This window comes from Lynx canadensis, chromosome C2 (genome assembly GCF_007474595.2).
Source record: "Lynx canadensis isolate LIC74 chromosome C2, mLynCan4.pri.v2, whole genome shotgun sequence".
NCBI lineage: Eukaryota > Metazoa > Chordata > Mammalia > Carnivora > Felidae > Lynx > Lynx canadensis.
Window position 1 is genome coordinate 27,345,496 of NC_044311.2, and position 18,465 is coordinate 27,363,960.

Genomic DNA, 18,465 nt, shown 5'->3' on the forward strand with positions numbered 1-18,465 from the left:
CTGCAGGAGCAAGGGACAGGGTAAGAAGGAACAGAGAGGCAGAAACAGGCAGGAGCAGATGGACTTTGCTCAGGAAAGTGGTTCCATTTGGTGTTATTTGCCTGAGTTATCACCCTTGTTAATACAACATGAACTATTGATACACCTAATTTTTATTATTTTTCTTAAACAAATAAGGTCTTCTTTTCTTTGTAAAAAGTGTTTACTAGGACATTTAATATCTAATACTCTTTTATGTAGAGGAAAATATTCCTACTACTTGCTCCTGATTCAATGTTCAATATATTAAGCTAAATAATTACAAAGATATTACTACTCCCTTTCTATCTTGTTTTGATAGACTCTAGCTCTCCTGTTTGTTAAAGAGAGTCATATATATGGACTCCTAAATTTTCTTCTAGGATTCTTATTGTCTTATTTTTCATAATTTTTATAGCAGTAGAATTATTCCTTTCCACTTAATTTAAATTCTCCTTTTGTCATATTGAAACTTCTGGATATTGTCCATTTCTGATTATTTTGGTCTACTGTTCTAGCTTCTTCATCTTCTGTCAGTACCGGAGTATTCTAGTCACACTGCCTTTATGGAATGTTTTAATGTCTGATAGTACAATTGCCTTCCAATTTTCTTAACTTTTCAAAATGCTCTTATCTTCTGACATTTATTTTCCCACATGATTTTTAAGAACATTTATCCATCTCCAAAGGACACCTTTTTGTTTTCTATTAATAAGTTCTACAAAGTTAGTAGCATAGCCTTTCTTTTTTTTTTTTACATTTTTTATATTAAATATAATTTATTGTCAAATTGGTTTCCATACAACACCCAGTGCTCATCCCAACAGGTGCCCTCCTCAATACCCATCACTCACCCTTCCCTCCCTGCCACCCCCCATAAGCCCTCAGTTTGTTCTCAGTTTTTAAGAGTCTCTTATGGTTTGCCTCCCTCCCTCTCTGTAACTTTTTCCCCCTTCCTCTCCCCCATGGTCTTCTGTTAAGTTTCTCAGGATCCACATAAGAGTGAAAACATATGGTATCTGTCTTTCTCTGTATGGTTTATTTCACTTAGCATAACACTCTCCAGTTCCATCCATGTTGCTACAAAGGGCTATATTTCATTCTTTCTCATTGCCACATAGTATTCCATTGTGTATATAAACCACAATTTCTTTATCCATTCATCAGTTGATGGACATTTAGGCTCTTTCCATAATTTGGCTATTGTTGAGAGTGCTGCTCTAAACATTGGGGTACAAGTGCCCCTATGCATCAGTACTCCTGTATCCCTTGGGTAAATTCCTAGCAGTGCTATTGCTGGGTCATAGGGTAGATCTATTTTTAATTTTTTGAGGAACCTTCACACTGTTTTCCAGAGCGGAGTAGCATAGCATTTCTAAAGCAACCAAGCTGCAGTACAACAGGGATTTCAAAACTGGTGTTAAGGTCAATGCAGAAGCAGTCTTCATATATTTGTTTCTTTTCCTGATACTTCATAAAAGTCGGTGCCTATATTGCTTATCTGTGGCTGCATAAAAAATTACCCAAAAACTTTTTGGCTAAAAACAACAATAATCATTTTCTATTTTTCATAGTTTCTTTGGGTCATGAATTTAGAAGTGGCTTGGCTGGGTGGTTGTGGCTCATGTGGCGCTCGTGAGGCTATAGTCAGACCCAGGACCACAATCCTCTGAAGGCTGGACTGACTCTGGAGGATGCATTTCCTTTTCACAAGGTGACTTGAGAATCCTCAAGGCCACTAATGCTGGACATTGCGCATCATTGCTAGACTGGCTACCACTGCCACCTCGGGAACCTGGCTGTGGCCACCACTCCTGCCCTACCCCTGTCTGGATGGATTCCATGTGATCTCTGTCCCTTGACATTGCTAACTTCTGATGGACACTCTGCAGAAGATGTCTGTCATTGGCAGAGGCTGGTCATGCGCCTACACAATGTGCCTACAATAAGGGAGGCTGGGAGAATGAGCGTCCAGTATTTTTAGCTTCTTTAGTGGGAGCCAGACTCTGTCTCACAAAGTGGAAGATTCTTCGAACAAGGGAAGAAGAATGTGAGGCCAAAGATAATAATGCATATCTACTGTAGTAGTGAACTTTCTTGTTCTAGGAGATGTGGAAGGAGAGATGGCCCTTGCAGTGTTTTGTGGAAACATCTCTTTTGGCTTTCACAGAAGGAATAGATGATTCAAGAGAATTCTTTTTCGATTTATCTTCTGCGCTGCTGTGTGTAGAGGGAGCCATCTGCTTCGGACAGCAGTCGTCAGGATTGACATTCTAATAAAAGGTGCGAACTTATCCTGGACAGAGGACCAGGGCCAAGCCAGTGGGGTTAAACTCTGCAGAGTGAATGCCTGCGTGCAGAACCAAGACATATGATCCTGGATCTGCTTCGCTGAGTGCTCAGCTGAGACCCCAGTTCCACTCTATTCAGCTGAAAAGAGGTAGTCAGGACACAGACCCTCCATCATCCATCCCAGCCCCAGAAGGGCTCAGTAATGCTCTTAGGTATGTCTGACTGCATGTGGCACAGATGGCCATCCATGTGCCTTCCTAGGTGAGGTGGCTGCTCCTGGACCCCAGTAAATGAGCTAATTAACTTGGCCATTTGAACTTTAGAGACTACTTGTTCTGGAAAGGACAATATTGAGCTGTTCTTTCTGGCAGTAATTATGTACCAGACCAATTGCTTTTTGAGGCCACTTCTAGTTGGGTCAGTAAAGCTGTGTCACTGGAAGAGAGGGAATTAGTCCACCTATTTGCAGGGGCAGAGCATTTCTTTTCTGGTTCATTTAGAACTATAAGGTTATTAACACAAAAAGTTAGAAATATGGGTAAGACTGCATTTAACTACAAATCACTTGGTGATGAAGTGTCTATTGAGCTTTCCTGGCACAGAACCGTGGTAGAGTGCAAACAGGAATATGATTCACAGTTCATATTTTCAAGGAATTAGTGGTGTGAACATCTCTAGACCAAATGACTAGAATTCCAGGCAGGAAGTAGTAAACACCAGTGAAGATGAGTGGGAAGATCAGAATCACCAGCTCACTGCGCCCTACCCCTGGAGATGCTGCTTCAGTTGGTTTAAGGTAGGTCTTGAGAATCTGCATTTTTTAAAAAATTGTTTTAATGTTTATTTATTTCTGAGACAGAGAGAGACAGAGCATGAGTGGGGGAGGGGCAGAGAGAGAGGGAGACACAGAATCCGAAGCAGGCTCCAGGCTCTGAGCTGTCAGCACAGAGCCCGACGCAGGGCTCGAATCCACAAGCCAAACCATGAGATCATGACCTGAGCCGAAGTCGGTCGCTCAACCGACTCAGCCTCCTAGGCGCCCCTTGAGAATCTGCATTTTTTAAAGGTAGGCTCCATGCCCAGCATGGGCCCCATATGGGGCCTGAACTCACGACCCTGAGATCGAGACCCAAGCTGAGATCATGAGTCGGGCACCTAACCAGCTGAGCCACCCAGGTGCCCCAAGAATCTGCATTTTTAGCAAGTTACCAAGCAGTGTTGATGATGCTGGTCCAGGGACTGTACTTTGAGATCCACTGGGCTAGAAGCACTCTCTTCCAGCTGTGGATTTATAAACAAAATGCTTATTTTTGACAAATTTTGATAAATTGAATCAAGTTTTTAATAAAAATGCCTCACATTCAATTTTTTTAATATTTATTTTTGAGAGAGAGAGAGAGAGAGAGTGTGTGTGTGTGAGTGGGGGAGGGACAGCAGTGGTAGGGGGAAAGGGGATCCAAAGCAGACTCCATGCTGACAGCAGAGAGTGGCTTAAACCCACTAACCCCGAGATCATGACCTGAGCCGAAGTTGGACACTCAACCAACTGAGCCACCCAGGTACCCCACATTCAATTTTTAATATATTTATGATCCCACTGACGAGAGTGGTATAAATAAATATACAAGGGTTTTCATGGCAGTGTTTCTTACAATAGTGAAATTAATTTAATTAATTAATGAATTCCAATTAAATTGGAATCAAAATAAATGCCCAGAAATGGGAACTAGTACATCTTCTAGAAAAAAGTTCTTCACAGTTTATTAAAAGCAATGATGTAGTTACGTATTCACTTGCATGAAAGGTGTAACTGTAGTTCACCATACACGCACTCACACACACACATACACGTGTGTGTGCGCGCGCGCGCGCGCGTGTGTGTGTGTGTGTGTGTGTGTGTATGTGCATTTGGAAACACCAAAGTGTTAGTAATGGTTCTGTTAAGCAGCTTTTCCCTTCCATGTTCTCTAACTTGTCTGCAGTGAGCATGGATGACTTATGTGATCGGTTTCTACTATAAAAGAGGCACTGACACATTCACCTTAAGTACTTTAGTCAGTCTTGCCGTCACAAGAAAAGCAGGTTTTGTTTCTAAAGCCAGGATTTTCTGCGTTGGCCCCTTAGAATAATTAAACTCCATAAATACTGGCTTCTGGCTCCACAGAGTAAGCGCAGCTGAAGAAGTTAGAGTCTGGGTTTCCACAAACTTCTTAACCTATATCCACATTTAATTGTTTATTTAAAAACCAGACACCCTTCCCCCCCTCCCACCGCCCCAACTTTTGTGTTATACTAATAGGTGCTATTATTAGAGGCCTCTTCTGATACATTTGAAAGGTTGAAAGAAAACAAGCATTTGCAAACCTCAAACGCCTGTTGTTTGTAGTCTTCCATACAGTTCAGCTGAATATTTGTTGTGTGAAATAACCATGTAGTAAAAATAGAAAGTTTATTTCCTATCTTCTGGTATTTATTATCTCCCCTATGGCTAGCAAGTTTTCTTTCTCAAGCTGACCCACCTTTTCTGACTAATTTAATTTTGGTGGAGAGAGTGGGGTGCTATTTTCTTATTGGGAAGTTGCCCTGTGCAAAGCACTATGGTGGGGGCCATGGGGAAGAGGGAGGTGGTGTAAATCCACCTTGGGCCTTTACCAACAACAGAGCACCTTTCTATATAATCGCTGCATTTGAGCTTTACTAGTGCTTTTTGTACAGGTTTTTTGCACAGGTGAGGGAACTGAGTCACAGTTTTATAACTTAGGCAAACATCACAGAGTCTTAGGGTACTAAGACTTAGGGTACTAAGGCAGCTCACAGTGCTCATCTGAATGTACCCTGGCTCCCTTCCTACTGGAAGCCTCCGGAGATTGTTCCTTCCTGGACCTTCTTCTTTCCCCCTGACTGCTTTCTTCGCCAGCCTCCTCATGGGGTTTGTCTCAGACACAGCTGTTGCTGCACCGTTGGCAACAACTTCCTTGGTTGGCGGTTTCTGCCCTGTGCCTGCAGAATAGTACTCTGAAAGAATCGCAAAAGTGTGTGTGTGGGGGGGAGTATAGGGTTCCATTTGTATATTTATTATCATTCTTATTTATTACTCAACTTGTTGAAGTCAATGAGAGAACCACCTTCATGCCCCCACATCCTCCCAACCAGGTACCCATGTGTCATGGCCTGGGTTCTTCAGGAAGCAGCCTCTGATGTAAAGTTGAGCAGGCAGGACCTTTATCTGGGAGTGCCCCCAGGAGAGCCCTGTGGACAGGAGGGGAAGGAAGCAGTGTCAGAGGAAGGACAGTGCATTGATGCAGGCCTGATGATCCTTCCCCAGCCCCATGGGGAGTTCTGGACTTATAGGAATTGGTGCATGGGCCAAACCTATACCATGGTCGGTCAGTAAATGTGGGCCACATGGGAGGGACATGATATTGTTTGTTTTTACCATTTTATTTTATTTGTTTTTTTAGTTTACATCCAAATTAGTTAGCATACAGTGCAACAATGATTTCAGGAGTAGATTCCTTAATGCCCCTTACCCAATTAGCCCATCTCCCCTCCCACCACCCCTCCAGTAACCCTCTGTTTGTTCTCTATATTTATGAGTCTCTTCTGTTTTCTCCCCCTCCCTGTTTTTACATTATTTTTGTTTCCCTTCCCTTTTGTTCATCTGTTTTGTCTCTTAAAGCCCACATATGAGTGAAGTCATATGATATTTGTCTTTCTCTGACTGACTAATGCCACTTAGCATAATACCCTCCAGTTCCATGCATGTAGTTGCAAATGGCAAGATTTCATTCTTTTTGATTGCTGAGTAATACTCCATTGTATATATATACCACATCTTCTTTATCCATTCATCCATGGATGGACATTTGGGCTCTTTCCATAATTTGGCTATTGTCAGTGGCACTGCTATAAACATGGGGGTGCATGTGTCCTTTGGAAACAGCATACCTATATCCCTTGGATATTTATCCTATTAGTGAAATTGCTGGGTTAGAGGGTAGTTCTATTTTTAATTTTGGGGAGAACCTCCATACTGTTTTCCAGAGTGGCTGCACTAGCTTGCATTCCCATCAGCAATGCAAAAGAGATCCTCTTTCTCCACATCCTTGCCAACATCTGTTGTTGCCTGAGTTGTTAATGTTAGCCATTCTGACAGATGTGAGGTAGTATCTCGTTGTTTGGATTTTTATTTCCCTGATGATGAGTGATGTGGAGCATTTTTTCATGTGTTGGTTGGCCATCTGGATGTCTTCTTTGGAGAAGTGGCTATTCATGTCTTTTTCCCATTTCTTCACTGGATTCCTTGTGTTTTGGGTGTTGCGTTTTATAAGTTTTCTGTAGATTTTGGATACTAACCCTTTATCTGATATGTCATTTGCAAATATCTTCTCCCATTCTGTCGGTTGCCTTTTAGTTTTGCTGATTGTTTCCTTCGCTGTGCACAAGCTTTTTGTTTTAATGAGGTTCCAGTAGTTCATTTTTGCTTTTGTTTCCCTTGCCTCCGGAGATGTGTTGAGTGAGAAGTTGCTGCAGCCAAGATCAAAGAGGTTTTTTCCTGCTTTCTCCTCGAGGATTTTGATGGCTTCCTGTCTTACATTTAGGTCTTTCATCCATTTTTAGTTTATTTTTGTGTATGGTGTAAGAAAGGGGTCCAGGTTCATTGTTCTGCATATTGCTGTCCAGTTTTCCCAGCACCACTTGCTGAAGAGACTGTCTTTATTCTATTGGATATTCTTTCCTGCTTTGTCAAAGATTAGTTGGCCGTACATTTGTGGGTCCATTTCTGGGTTCCCTATTCCGTTCCACTGATCTGAGCGTCTGTTCTTGTGCCAGTACCATACTGTCTTGATGAGTACAGCTTTGTAGTATAGCTTGAAGTCTGGGATTGTGATGCCTCCTGCTTAGGTTTTCTTTTTCAAGATCGCTTTGGCTATTCGAGGTCTTTTCTGGTTCCATACAAATTTTAGGGTTATTTGTTCTAGCCTTGTGAAGAATGCTGGTGTTATTTGGATAGGGATTGCATTGAATATGTAGATTGATTTGGGTAGTATTGACATTTTAACATTATTTGCTCTACCTATCCAGGAGCTGGAATCTTTTTCCATTTCTTTGTGTCTTCAATTTCTTTCATAAGTTTTCTATACTTTTCGTTGTATAGATTTTTCACCTCTTTGGTTAGATTTATTCCTAGGTATTTTATGGTTTTAGTGCAACTGTAAATGGGATCGATTCCTTGATTTCTCTGTCACTTCATTGGTGATGTATAGGAATGCAACCGATTTCTGTACGTTGATTTTATATCTTACAACTTTGCGGAATTCATGAATCAGTTCTAGCAGTATTTTGGTGGAATCTTTTGGGTTTTCCATATTGAGTCATCTGTGAAGAGTGAAAGTTTGACCTACTCCTGGCAGATTTGGATGCCTTTTATTTCTTTGTGTTATCTGATTGCAGAGGCTAAGACTTCCAATACTATGTTGAATAACAGTGGTGAGAGTGGACATCCCTGTCTTGTTTCTGACCTTGGGGGGAAAGCTCTCAGTTTTTCCCCATTGAGTATGATATTAGCATTGGGTCGTTCATATATGGCTTTTATGATCTCGAGATATGCTCCTTCTATCCCTTCTTTCTTGAGGGTTTTTATCAAGAAAGATGCTGTATTTCATCAAATGCTTTCTCTGCATCTATTGAGAGGATCCTATGGTTCTCGTCCTTTCTTTTATTGATGTGATGAATCATGTTAATTGTTTTGCGGATATTGAACCATCCTTGCATCCCAGGTATAAATCCCACTTGGTCATGGTGAATAATTTTTGTAATGTATTGTTGGATCCGGTTGGCTAATATCTTGTTGAGGATTTTTGCATCCATGTTCATCAGGGAGATTGGTCTATAGTTCTCCTTTTTAGTGGTGTCTCTATCTGGTTTTGGATCAAGGTAATCCTGGCTTCATAGAAAGAGTTTGGAAGTTTTCCTTCCATTTCTATTTTTTGGAACAGTTTCAAGAGAATAGGTGTTAACTCTTCCTTAAATGTTTGGTAGAAGTCCCCTGGAAAGCCATCTGGCCCTGGACTCTTGTTTTTTTGGCAGATTTTTGATTACTAATTCGATTTCCTTACTGGTTATGGGTCTGTTCTTCCTGTTTTAGTTTTGGTAGTGTATATGTTTCTAGGAATTTGTCCATTTCTTCCAGATTGCCCATATTATTGGAATATAATTGCTCATAATGTTCTCTTAATATTGTTTTTATTTCAGCTGTGTTGGTTGTGATCTCTCCTCTTTCATTCTTGGTTTTATTTATTTGGGTCCTTTCCTTTTTCTTCGTGATCAAACTGGCTAGTGGTTTGTCAATTTTGTTGATTCTTTCAAAGAACCAGCTTCTGGTTTCATTGATCTGTTCTATTGGAGTTTTTTTGTTTGTTTCGATAGCATTAATTTCTGCTCTAATCTTTATTATTGCCTGTCTTCTGCTGGTTTTGGATTTTATTTGCTGTTATTTTTCCAGCTCCTTACAGCATAAGTTTAGGTTATGTATCTGAGATATTTCTTCCCTCTTTAGGAAGGCCTGGATTGCTATATACTTTCCTCTTATGACTGTCTTTGCTGTGTCCCAGAGGTTTTGGGTTGTGGTGCTATCATTTTCATTGACTTCCATATACTTTTAATTTCCTCTTTAACTGTTTGGTTAGCCCATTCATTCTTTAGTAGGATGTTCTTCAGTCTCCAAGTATTTGTTACCTTTACAAATTTTTTCTTGTGGTTGATTTCGAGTTTCATAGCATTGTGGTCTGAAAATATGCACGGTATGATCTCAACATCTTTGTACTTACTTAGGACTGATTTGTGCCCCAGTGTATGGTCTTTTTCTGGAGAACGTTCCATGTGCACTGGAGAAGAATGTATATTCTGTTGCTTTAAGATGAAAGTCCATCTGGTCCAGTGTGTCATTCCAAGCCATTGTTTCCTTGTTGATTTTTTGATTAGATGATCTGTCCGTTGCTGTAAGTGGGGTGTTGAAGTCTCCTACTATTATGGTATTACTATCGATGAGCTTCTTTATGTTTGTGATTAGTTGATTTATATATTTGGGTGCTCGCACATTTGGCACCTAAATGTTTACAATTGTTAGGTCTTCTTGGTGGATAGACCCCTTGATTATGATATAATGCCCTTCTGCATCTTTTGATACAGTCTTTATTTTAAAGTCTAGATTGTCTGATATAAGTATGGCTACTCCGGCTTTCTTTTGTTGACCATTAGCATCATAGATGGTTCTCCATCCCCTTATTTTCAATCTGAAGGTGCCTTTAGGTCTAAAGTGGGTCTCTTGTAAACAGCATCTAGATGGATCTTCTTTTCTTATCCATTCTGTTACCCTATGTCTTTTGATTGGAGCATTGAGTCCATTGACAGTTAGAGTGAGTGCTGAAAGATAGGAATTTATTACCATTACGATTCTTGTAGAGTTGGAGTTTCTGGTGGTGTTCTCTGGTCCTTTCTAATCTTTGTTGCTTTTGATATATATATATATATTTTTTTTTTCTTTTTCATCTTTTCTCCCCTCAGAGAGTCCCTTTTAAAATTTCTTGCAGGGCTGGTTTAGTGGTCACAAACTCCTTTAATTTTTGTTTGGGAAACTTTTAATCTCTCCTGTTTTGAATGACAGCCTTGCTGGATAAAGAATTCTTGGCTGCATATTTTTCTGATTCAGCACACTGAATATATCCTGCCACTCCTTTCTGGCCTGCCAAGTTTCTGTGGATAGGTCTGCTACAAACCTGATCTGTCTTGCCTTGTAGGTTAGCGACTTTTTTCCCTTGCTGCTTTCATGATTCTCTCCTTGCCTGATTATTTGTGAATTTGACTATGATATACCTTGTTGATGGTCGGTTTTTGTTGAATTTAATGGGGGTCCTCTGTGCTTCCTGGATTTTGATGTCTGTGTCTTTCTCCAGGTTAGGAAAGTTTTCCACTATGATTTGCTCACATAACCCTACTCCCCCTATTTCTCTCTCCTCCTCCTCTGGGACCCCTATGATTCTGATGTTCTTCCTTTTTAATGAGTCACTGGTTTCTCCAATTCTTAAATTGTGCTCGTTTGCCTTAATTTCCCTCTTTTTTTCTGCTTCGTTATTCTCTATAAGTTTGTCCTCTATATTGCTGATTCTGTGTTCTGCCTCATCCATCCTTGCAGCCGCTGCATCCATCCATGATTGCAACTCAGTTATGGCGTTTTTAATTTCATTCTGGCTATTTTTTATTTTTTTATCTCTGCAGAAAGGGATTCTAATCTATTTTCGACTCCAGCTAGTATTCTTATTACTGTGATTCTAAGTTCTGGTTCAGACATCTTGCTTGTATCTGTGTTGGTTAAATCCCTGGCTGTTGTTTCTTCATGCTCTTTCTTTTGGGGTGAATTCCTTCATTTTGTCATTTTGAAGGGAGAAAAGGAATTAATGAGGTAGAAAATTGAAATTAAAAAAAATTAAAATAAAAAATATTAAAATCAAAATTAAAAACGCACACACACAGAAATCGAATAGATGATGCTAGATCCTAAGTGTGTTTTGGTCTGGGTGTTGAAAGTGGTTTGACACATTAGAGGGAAAAAAAGTGGGGGGCGGGATAAAAAAAAAAAAGGAAATCTTTTGAGAATTTAAAAAAATGAATACACTGAAGTAGACAAAAATGAGATGATGTGGGTAAAATAGAATTTAAAAAAATACACACAAAATAGAAAATATAGTAGAAAAAAAAGAAAAATATTTTTCATAAAAATTAAAAAGAAATATGAATTTTTTCATTTTCCGTATTTATGAGAAAAGAAACAAAACAGAAAAAAAGAAAAAAAATCATTTGAAATTTTGAAAAAGTGAATACACTGTAGCAGACTAAAATAAAATGATGGGAATAAGATAGAATTTGAAAAAACTTACATAAAAGCAAAAAATATAGTAATAAAAATTAAATAAAAATATTTTTAAAAGAAATTGAAAGCAAAAATGAAGTTTTTCTCTTTCTGCATTCAAGAAAAAGAAAAATGAAAACGAGAAAAAAAAGAAAAAGAAAGAAAAAAAGGAAATTGTTGGAAAATTTGGAAAGGTGAGTACACTGAAGTAGACTAAAATAAAATGATGGAGGTAAAGTAGGCTTTGAAAAAACTTACACAAAAGTAAAAAATATAGTAATAAAAATTAAAGACAGATATTTTTAATATAAATTGACAATAAAAATGAGTTTTTTCTCTTTCTGTTCAAGAAAAAGAAAAGAATTTTAAAAGAGAAAAAGGAAAAAGAGAAAGAAAGGAAAAGAAAAAAATTAAATAGATGAACCTGCTAACAGATTGAAGTAGGACTGAAATTGCTTAGTTTTCCCCTAGAGGTCAGTCCATGTAGCTCTTTATAGTCCATCAATTAAGCTGGAGGTGAGCTTAGTTCTTGAAGAGGGAAGTTGGCTCAGTTGAGCTGTTACACCGAGCCCCACCCTGCACTAGATGTCGCTGCTAGCCTACTGGGGTGAATTGTTGTGGTGCTCGTAGGTGCGCATGCATGGGAGCAGTGAAAATGGCGCCACCCAGCTACCCAGTCTGTTCTCCCAGATCAGCAATTGCCCACCCGTCCTGTTTTCAGCTCTCGTCCACTCCTGCTTTTTCACTCTCTGTGACCAGGCCCCAGGCAGTACCTCTCTCCCAAGTTTTGTCTCAGATGTGGCTGTTTTCCCCAGCCCCTTACTTCCGAAGGACTGCAGCTTTGACCCATTCTGTCCCTCTATGGGAGGGTCTCACTGAGCAGTGGCCAAATGAGCAAGGACCGAATGTCGGCTGCACCCAGGAATGCCCGCTGGACCCTGCTGTTGCCGGTGCCCCAAGACTGCGGCCAGGTGCCAGCCTGCCCAAAAAAAAGTTCACGAGACAATGTAGCAGCAGCTTTTCAGGGATTATGAAAAATCACAACACATATCTGGCCCCAGGCTTCACCCTCAAAGACCTTGCCCCAGCACCAGCGAATGTGGCTGTCTTCTGGGGTATTCTGGGATCGGGTGGCTTCAACAGTCTCTACCAAATGTCCTTCCAGCAGTGGAATCACGTCTCCCCGTGTGGCCCGAGAACCTCCCAGACTTCACTCTGTTCCTGGGGATTCACCCTTCCCATCAGAGAACCACCAGGTATTGAGCTGCAGAGTTGGCTGACTTTGCGCTCCCCTTGTTTACAGTCTTAATGGAATTTAAACCCTCTCCTTTCTCCTTTCTCCTTTCTCCCTTTTTAGTTTAGTCCCTGCGACTGTTTCCAATTTTCCACTTTCTCTCCAGCTGCTTTTGGGGAGGGATGCTTTTCCTGTATGCTCCCCCCCTCCCCAGTCTCCATCTTCTCTGCTTCCGCGGCTTCTTGCTCCGCAAGTTCAGCTCTCCATTCCGCATACCTGCTGAATTCTGTGATTCAGGTTGTGCAGATTGTTGTGTTAATCCTGCAATCAGTTTTCTAGGTGTGTAGGATGGTTTAGTGTTGGTCTGGCTGTATTTCATGGACACGAGACACACAAAAATCTTCCATGCTTTTCCGCCATCTTGGTTCCTCCCCTATCCTTTCTTGATTAAAAAAAACAACAACACTCAACAAACTAAGAATAGAAAGGAACTTCCTAAACCAGATAAAGGCATCTATGAACACACTATAGCTAATTCATACTTATTGGTATAAAAATGAGTGTTTTTCCCCTAAGATCAGGAACATGACAAAGATGTTTTCTTTCACCACTTCCATTTAGCACTGTCCTAGAGGTTCTAGCCAGGGAAATTAAGTAAGGAGAAGAAATAAAAGGCATCCAGGTTAATGAATGGATAAAGAAGATAAGATTATATATCTTATATAGAATCTAGGGGTATTACTTCGCAATCAAAAAGAATGAAATTTGCTGTTTGCAACTATGTGGATGGAACTAGAGGGTATTATGCTAAGTGAAATTAGAGAAAGACAAATATCATAGAACTCCACTCATTTGAGGACTTTAAGATACAAAACAGATGAATGTAAGGGAAGGGAAACAAAAATAATATAAAAACAAGGAGGGGGACAAAACAGAAGAGACTCTTAAATACAGAGAACAAACAGAGGGTTGCTGGAGGGGTTGTGGGAGGGGGGGATGGGCTAAATGGGAAAGGGGCATTAAGGAATCTACTCCTGAAATCATTGTTGCACTATATGCTAAGTTTATGTAAATTATAAAATAAATAAATTATTTTTTTAAAAAGGCATCCAGGTTAGAAAAGAAGTAAAACTATCTCTACTTAAAGACAACATGTTCTGGGGCGCCTGGGTGGCTCTGTCAGTTAAGCGTCCGACTTCGGGTCAGGTCATGATCTCACGGTCTGTGGGTTCAAGCCCCGCGTCGGGCTCTGTGCTGACAGCTCAGAGCCTGGAGCCTGTTTCAGATTCTATGTCTCCCTCTTCCTCTGACCCTCCCCTGTTCATGCTCTCTCTCTCTGTCTCAAAAATAAATAAATGTTAAAAAAAATAAAATAACATGTTCTTGTACGTAGAAAACCCTAAGAAATCCACTAAAAACTGTTAACACTAATAAACAAGCAAGATTGCAGGATACAAGATCAATACACTAAAACCAGTTGTATTTCTATACACTAGCAGTGAACATTTCAAAAATGAATTAGCATCAAAATAAAATACTTAAGTATCAAAAATAGCATCAAAATAGCATAAAAAAAGTATAAATTTAATATGATACATGCCTTATGCTGAGATCAACTTTGGAAGCACAAAGAACAGGGTAAAAACTATTTGCAAATTCTATATCAAGTAAAAGTTTAATATCCATAATATGTAAAGAACTACAACTCAACAACAAAAATACAAACAACTCAATTTAAAAATGGGCCAAGTACTTGAATAGACCTTTTTTTTTAAAAAAGAAGATCTATAAATGGCCAAAAGCCACATGAAAACTCATTAAGGAAATGCAAATCAAAGCCACAATGAGATACCACTTCACATCCACTAGGATGGCTATAATTTAAAAACCAGAAAATAACAGTTTTGTTGAAGATGTGGAAAGCCCTCATACACTAATAGAGGGAATGTAAAATGGTGTAGCTGCTGTGGGAAAGCAGTCTGGTGCTCCTCAATAAGCTAAGTATAGAATTAGTATATGACCCAGAAATTCCACTCCTGGATATATACTCAAAAGAATAGAAAATGGGTACACAAACAGATTCTTGTAGGCCAATGTTTATTGCATAATTACTTATGACACTAAAAAGGTGGAAACAACTCAAGTGTCCGTCAATAGATGAATGGTTAAACAGAGCGTGATATATACATGCAATGAATATTATTCAGGTATAGAAAGGAAGGCCTAATACATGCCACATGCTGATGAACCTTGAAAACAGTATGCTAAATGAAATAAGCCAGATACAAAAGGATACATATTGTATGATTTCATATCACACTTGCCGAAAGAGACTGCCAAAGTCTCCTCGAGAACGTTTGCTTTTCCATAGATGCATTTCCCCTAAGTTCTCTCCTATAAAAGCCTGTCTTTTAAATAGCAGTGTCCCATTTAAATAATCCTTTCTGACAGAGGCTTGGCCCTGGAATTCCTTGTGCATATTAAAACTATAAATAATCCTGTCATTAGGAATAAATCTCCTTAATGTTCATGTCATAACTGAATTCACCTCTAATTAATGTAGCATTACCTAGTGGCACAGGTGGATTAACTTCTGTTTTCTGATTGCCCTTGAATGTTGCCTGGAAGTTGCCGGGGTGCTGATGAAGTCAATAAGGGCTGTGCATTGATTTTCAGATGCGAGGACAATCCCCAGCACAGCTCCAGATGTGTCCCCGGGACTAACAACGTTCAACAGCACAGTGGCCGCGACCAAGATGAAACACATGAGGGAGTAAGTAGCATGTTGCCTGACCCCTAGGAGAGTGGAACATCAGACCATATTGACAAGGAGTGTGATCCTATCACGTAATGCTATTCCACTTGGACACCACAGACATAACAGCTGTGTTCTTCTAGAAGCCGGTGTAAAAACTCAGTTAGAAAGGCCTGAATCTGCATCAAAAACTCCTGCTGTGGTCTGAATGTGTGCCCCCCTCCCACAAATTCATATGTTGAAATCCTAACCTCCAGAGGACATGTTAATAATAGGTGGAGCCTTTGGGAAGTGCTTAAATCATGGCACTTAATGACTGGCACATAGGCCTTATGAATGGGATTGGTGCCTTGTAACAGAGGTTCCAGAGAGCTCCCTAGCCCCTGGTGCCATGTGGGGACACAGGGAGCAGTTGCTGGCTTTGAACCAGGAAGAGGGCCCTCACCAGAAGCTGACCATGCAGGTGCTTTGGTCTTGGACTTCTCAGCCTCCAGGACTGTGAGCAATGCATCTCTGTTGTTGATAAGCTGCGCAGTCTATGGTAGGCTGTAGCAGCCCTGAAGAATAAAGACAGCACCGGTTACAGGCTTCTGGGCAAAGAAGAAACCCCAGCCTCCTAGTCCAAATTTTCCTGGACAATTCATGTCTGTAGATCAGGAGTTGACAAATTCTCTCTATAAGGGGTGATGTAATAAAGACTTTAGGTTCTGTGGGCCGTAGAATTTCTGTCACAATCACTCAACTCTGCTGTTGTAACACAAAAGCAGCCTTAGCCAATATGTAAATAAGTAAACGTGGCTGTGCTTCAATAAAACATTGTTTCAGCCTGAAATTTGAATTTCATACAATTTTCAAGTATCACAAAATACTATTATTTTGATTTTTTCAACATTTAAAAATGTAAAAACAATTCTTAGCTCACAAAATGTACAAAAAGCAGGTGACAGGCCACTGATTTGGCCTGTGGCTCTATCGTTTGAAGACCCCTGCTAAACTTCTAAAGTCTACTTCCTGTATTGGCGCTGTTCATGAACAGTTAGGGAAGTTAGGCAAAAATTATTTTTCAGTCGATTTGCATTTAGATTGTTCTTGCAACACCACACATTATCATACAGGTTGATGTTTGAAAGCAAAGGAGAGGGGTGCCTGGGTGGCTCTGTCAGTTAAGCATCCAACTCTTGATTGTACCTCAGGCCTTGGTCTCAGGGTCATAAGTTTAAGCCCTGCCTTGGGCTCCATGCTGGGCCTATTTAAGCAAGAGAGAAAGAGAGAGAGGGAAAGAAAGAAAGGGGGTGGGAGGAAGGAAGGAAGCAAAGGAGAAAAAAGTGATGAAAATTATTTCTAAACTTAAAGCTGGTAATGTATTTCCTTTTTTGTCATGAACTTTCATTTAGTTTATTTTTTTTTGAAGTTCTTTTTTTCTTTTTTTTTAAATATGAAATTTATTGTCAAATTGGTTTCCATACAACACCCAGTGCTCATCCCAACAGGTGCCATGCTCAATACTCATCACCCACCCTTCCCTCCCTCCCACCCCCCATCAGCCCTCACTTTGTTCTCAGTTTTTAAAGGTCTCTTATATGTTGGCTCACTCCCTCTCTAACCTTTTTTTTTTCCTTCCCCTCCCTCTTGGTCTTTTCTTAAGTTTCTCAGGATCCACATAAGAGTGAAAACATATAGTATCTGTCTTTCTCTGTATGACTTATTTCACTTAGCATAACACTCTCCAGTTCCATCCACGTTGCTACAAAAGGCCATATTTCATTCTTTCTCATTGCCAAGTAGTATTCCATTGTGTATATAAACCACAATTTCTTTTTTTTTCTTTTTTTCTTTTTTTCTTTTTCAGTATATGAAATTTATTGTCAAATTGGTTTCCATACAACGCCCAGTGCTCATCCCAAAAGGTGCCCTCCTCAATACCCATCACCCACTCTTTCCTTCCGCCCACCCCCCATCAACCCTCAGTTGTTCTCAGTTTTTAAGAGTCTCTTATGCTTTGGCTCTCTCCCACTTTAACCTCTTTTTTTTTTCCTTCCCCTCCTCCATGGGTTTCTGTTAAGTTTCTCAGGATCCACATAAGAGTGAAACCATATGGTATCTGTCTTTCTCTGTATGGCTTATTTCACTTAGCATCACACTCTCCAGTTCCATCCACGTTGCTACAAAAGGCCATATTCTTTCTCATTGCCACGTAGTACTCCATTGTGTGTATAAACCGCAATTTCTTTATCCATTCATCAGTTGATGGACATTTAGGCTCTTTCCACAATTTGGCTATTGTTGAGAGTGCTGCTATAAACATTGGGGTACACGTGCCCCTATGCATCAGTACTCCTGTATCCCTTGGGTAAATTCCTAGCAGTGCTATTGCTGGGTCATAGGGTAGGTCTATTTTTAATTTTTTGAGGAACCTCCACACTGCTTTCCAGAGTGGCTACACCAATTTGCATTCCCACTAACAGTGCAAGAGGGTTCCCGTTTCTCCACATCCTCGCCAGCATCTATAGTCTCCTGATTTGTTCATTTTGGCCACTCTGACTGGCGTGAGGTGATATCTGAGTGTGGTTTTGATTTGTATTTCCCTGATAAGGAGCAACGTTGAGCATCTTTTCATGTGCCTGTTGGCCATCTGGATGTCTTCTTTAGAGAAGTGTCTATTCATGTTTTCTGCCCATTTCTTCACTGGGTTATTTGTTTTTCGGGTGTGGAGTTTGGTGAGCTCTTTATAGATTTTGGATACTAGCCCTTTGTCCGATATGTCATTTGCAAATATCTTTTCCCATTCCGTTGGTTGCCTTTTAGTTTTGTTGGTTGTTTCCTTTGCTGTGCAGAAGCTTTTTATCTTCATAAGGTCCCAGTAATTCATTTTTGTTTCTAATTCCCTTGCCTTTGGGGATGTGTCGAGTAAGAGATTGCTACGGCTGAAGTCAGAGAGGTCTTTTCCTGCTTTCTCCTCTAAGGTTTTGATGGTTTCCTGTCTCACATTCAGGTCCTTTATCCATTTTGAGTTTATTTTTGTGAATGGTGTGAGAAAGTGGTCTAGTTTCAACCTTCTGCATGTTGCTGTCCAGTTCTCCCAGCACCATTTGTTAAAGAGACTGTCTTTTTTCCATTGGATGTTCTTTCCTGCTTTGTCAAAGATGAGTTGGCCATACGTTTGTGGGTCTAGTTCTGGGGTTTCTATTCTATTCCATTGGTCTATGTGTCTGTTTTTGTGCCAATACCCTGCTGTCTTGATGATGACAGCTTTGTAGT

General features: G+C 40.1%; 1 protein-coding gene across 2 annotated transcripts in view; it reads left to right on the forward strand.

The window, feature by feature from the left end:
- Positions 1–18,465, forward strand: part of NEK11 (NIMA related kinase 11) — a 269,267-nt gene that overhangs the window by 201,703 nt on the left and 49,099 nt on the right. For both annotated transcript variants that reach the window (XM_030330176.1, XM_030330179.1), the window contains one exon: positions 15,129–15,225. In XM_030330176.1, the coding sequence (XP_030186036.1) occupies positions 15,129–15,225 (97 nt within the window). The remainder of the gene's footprint in view (positions 1–15,128; positions 15,226–18,465) is intronic.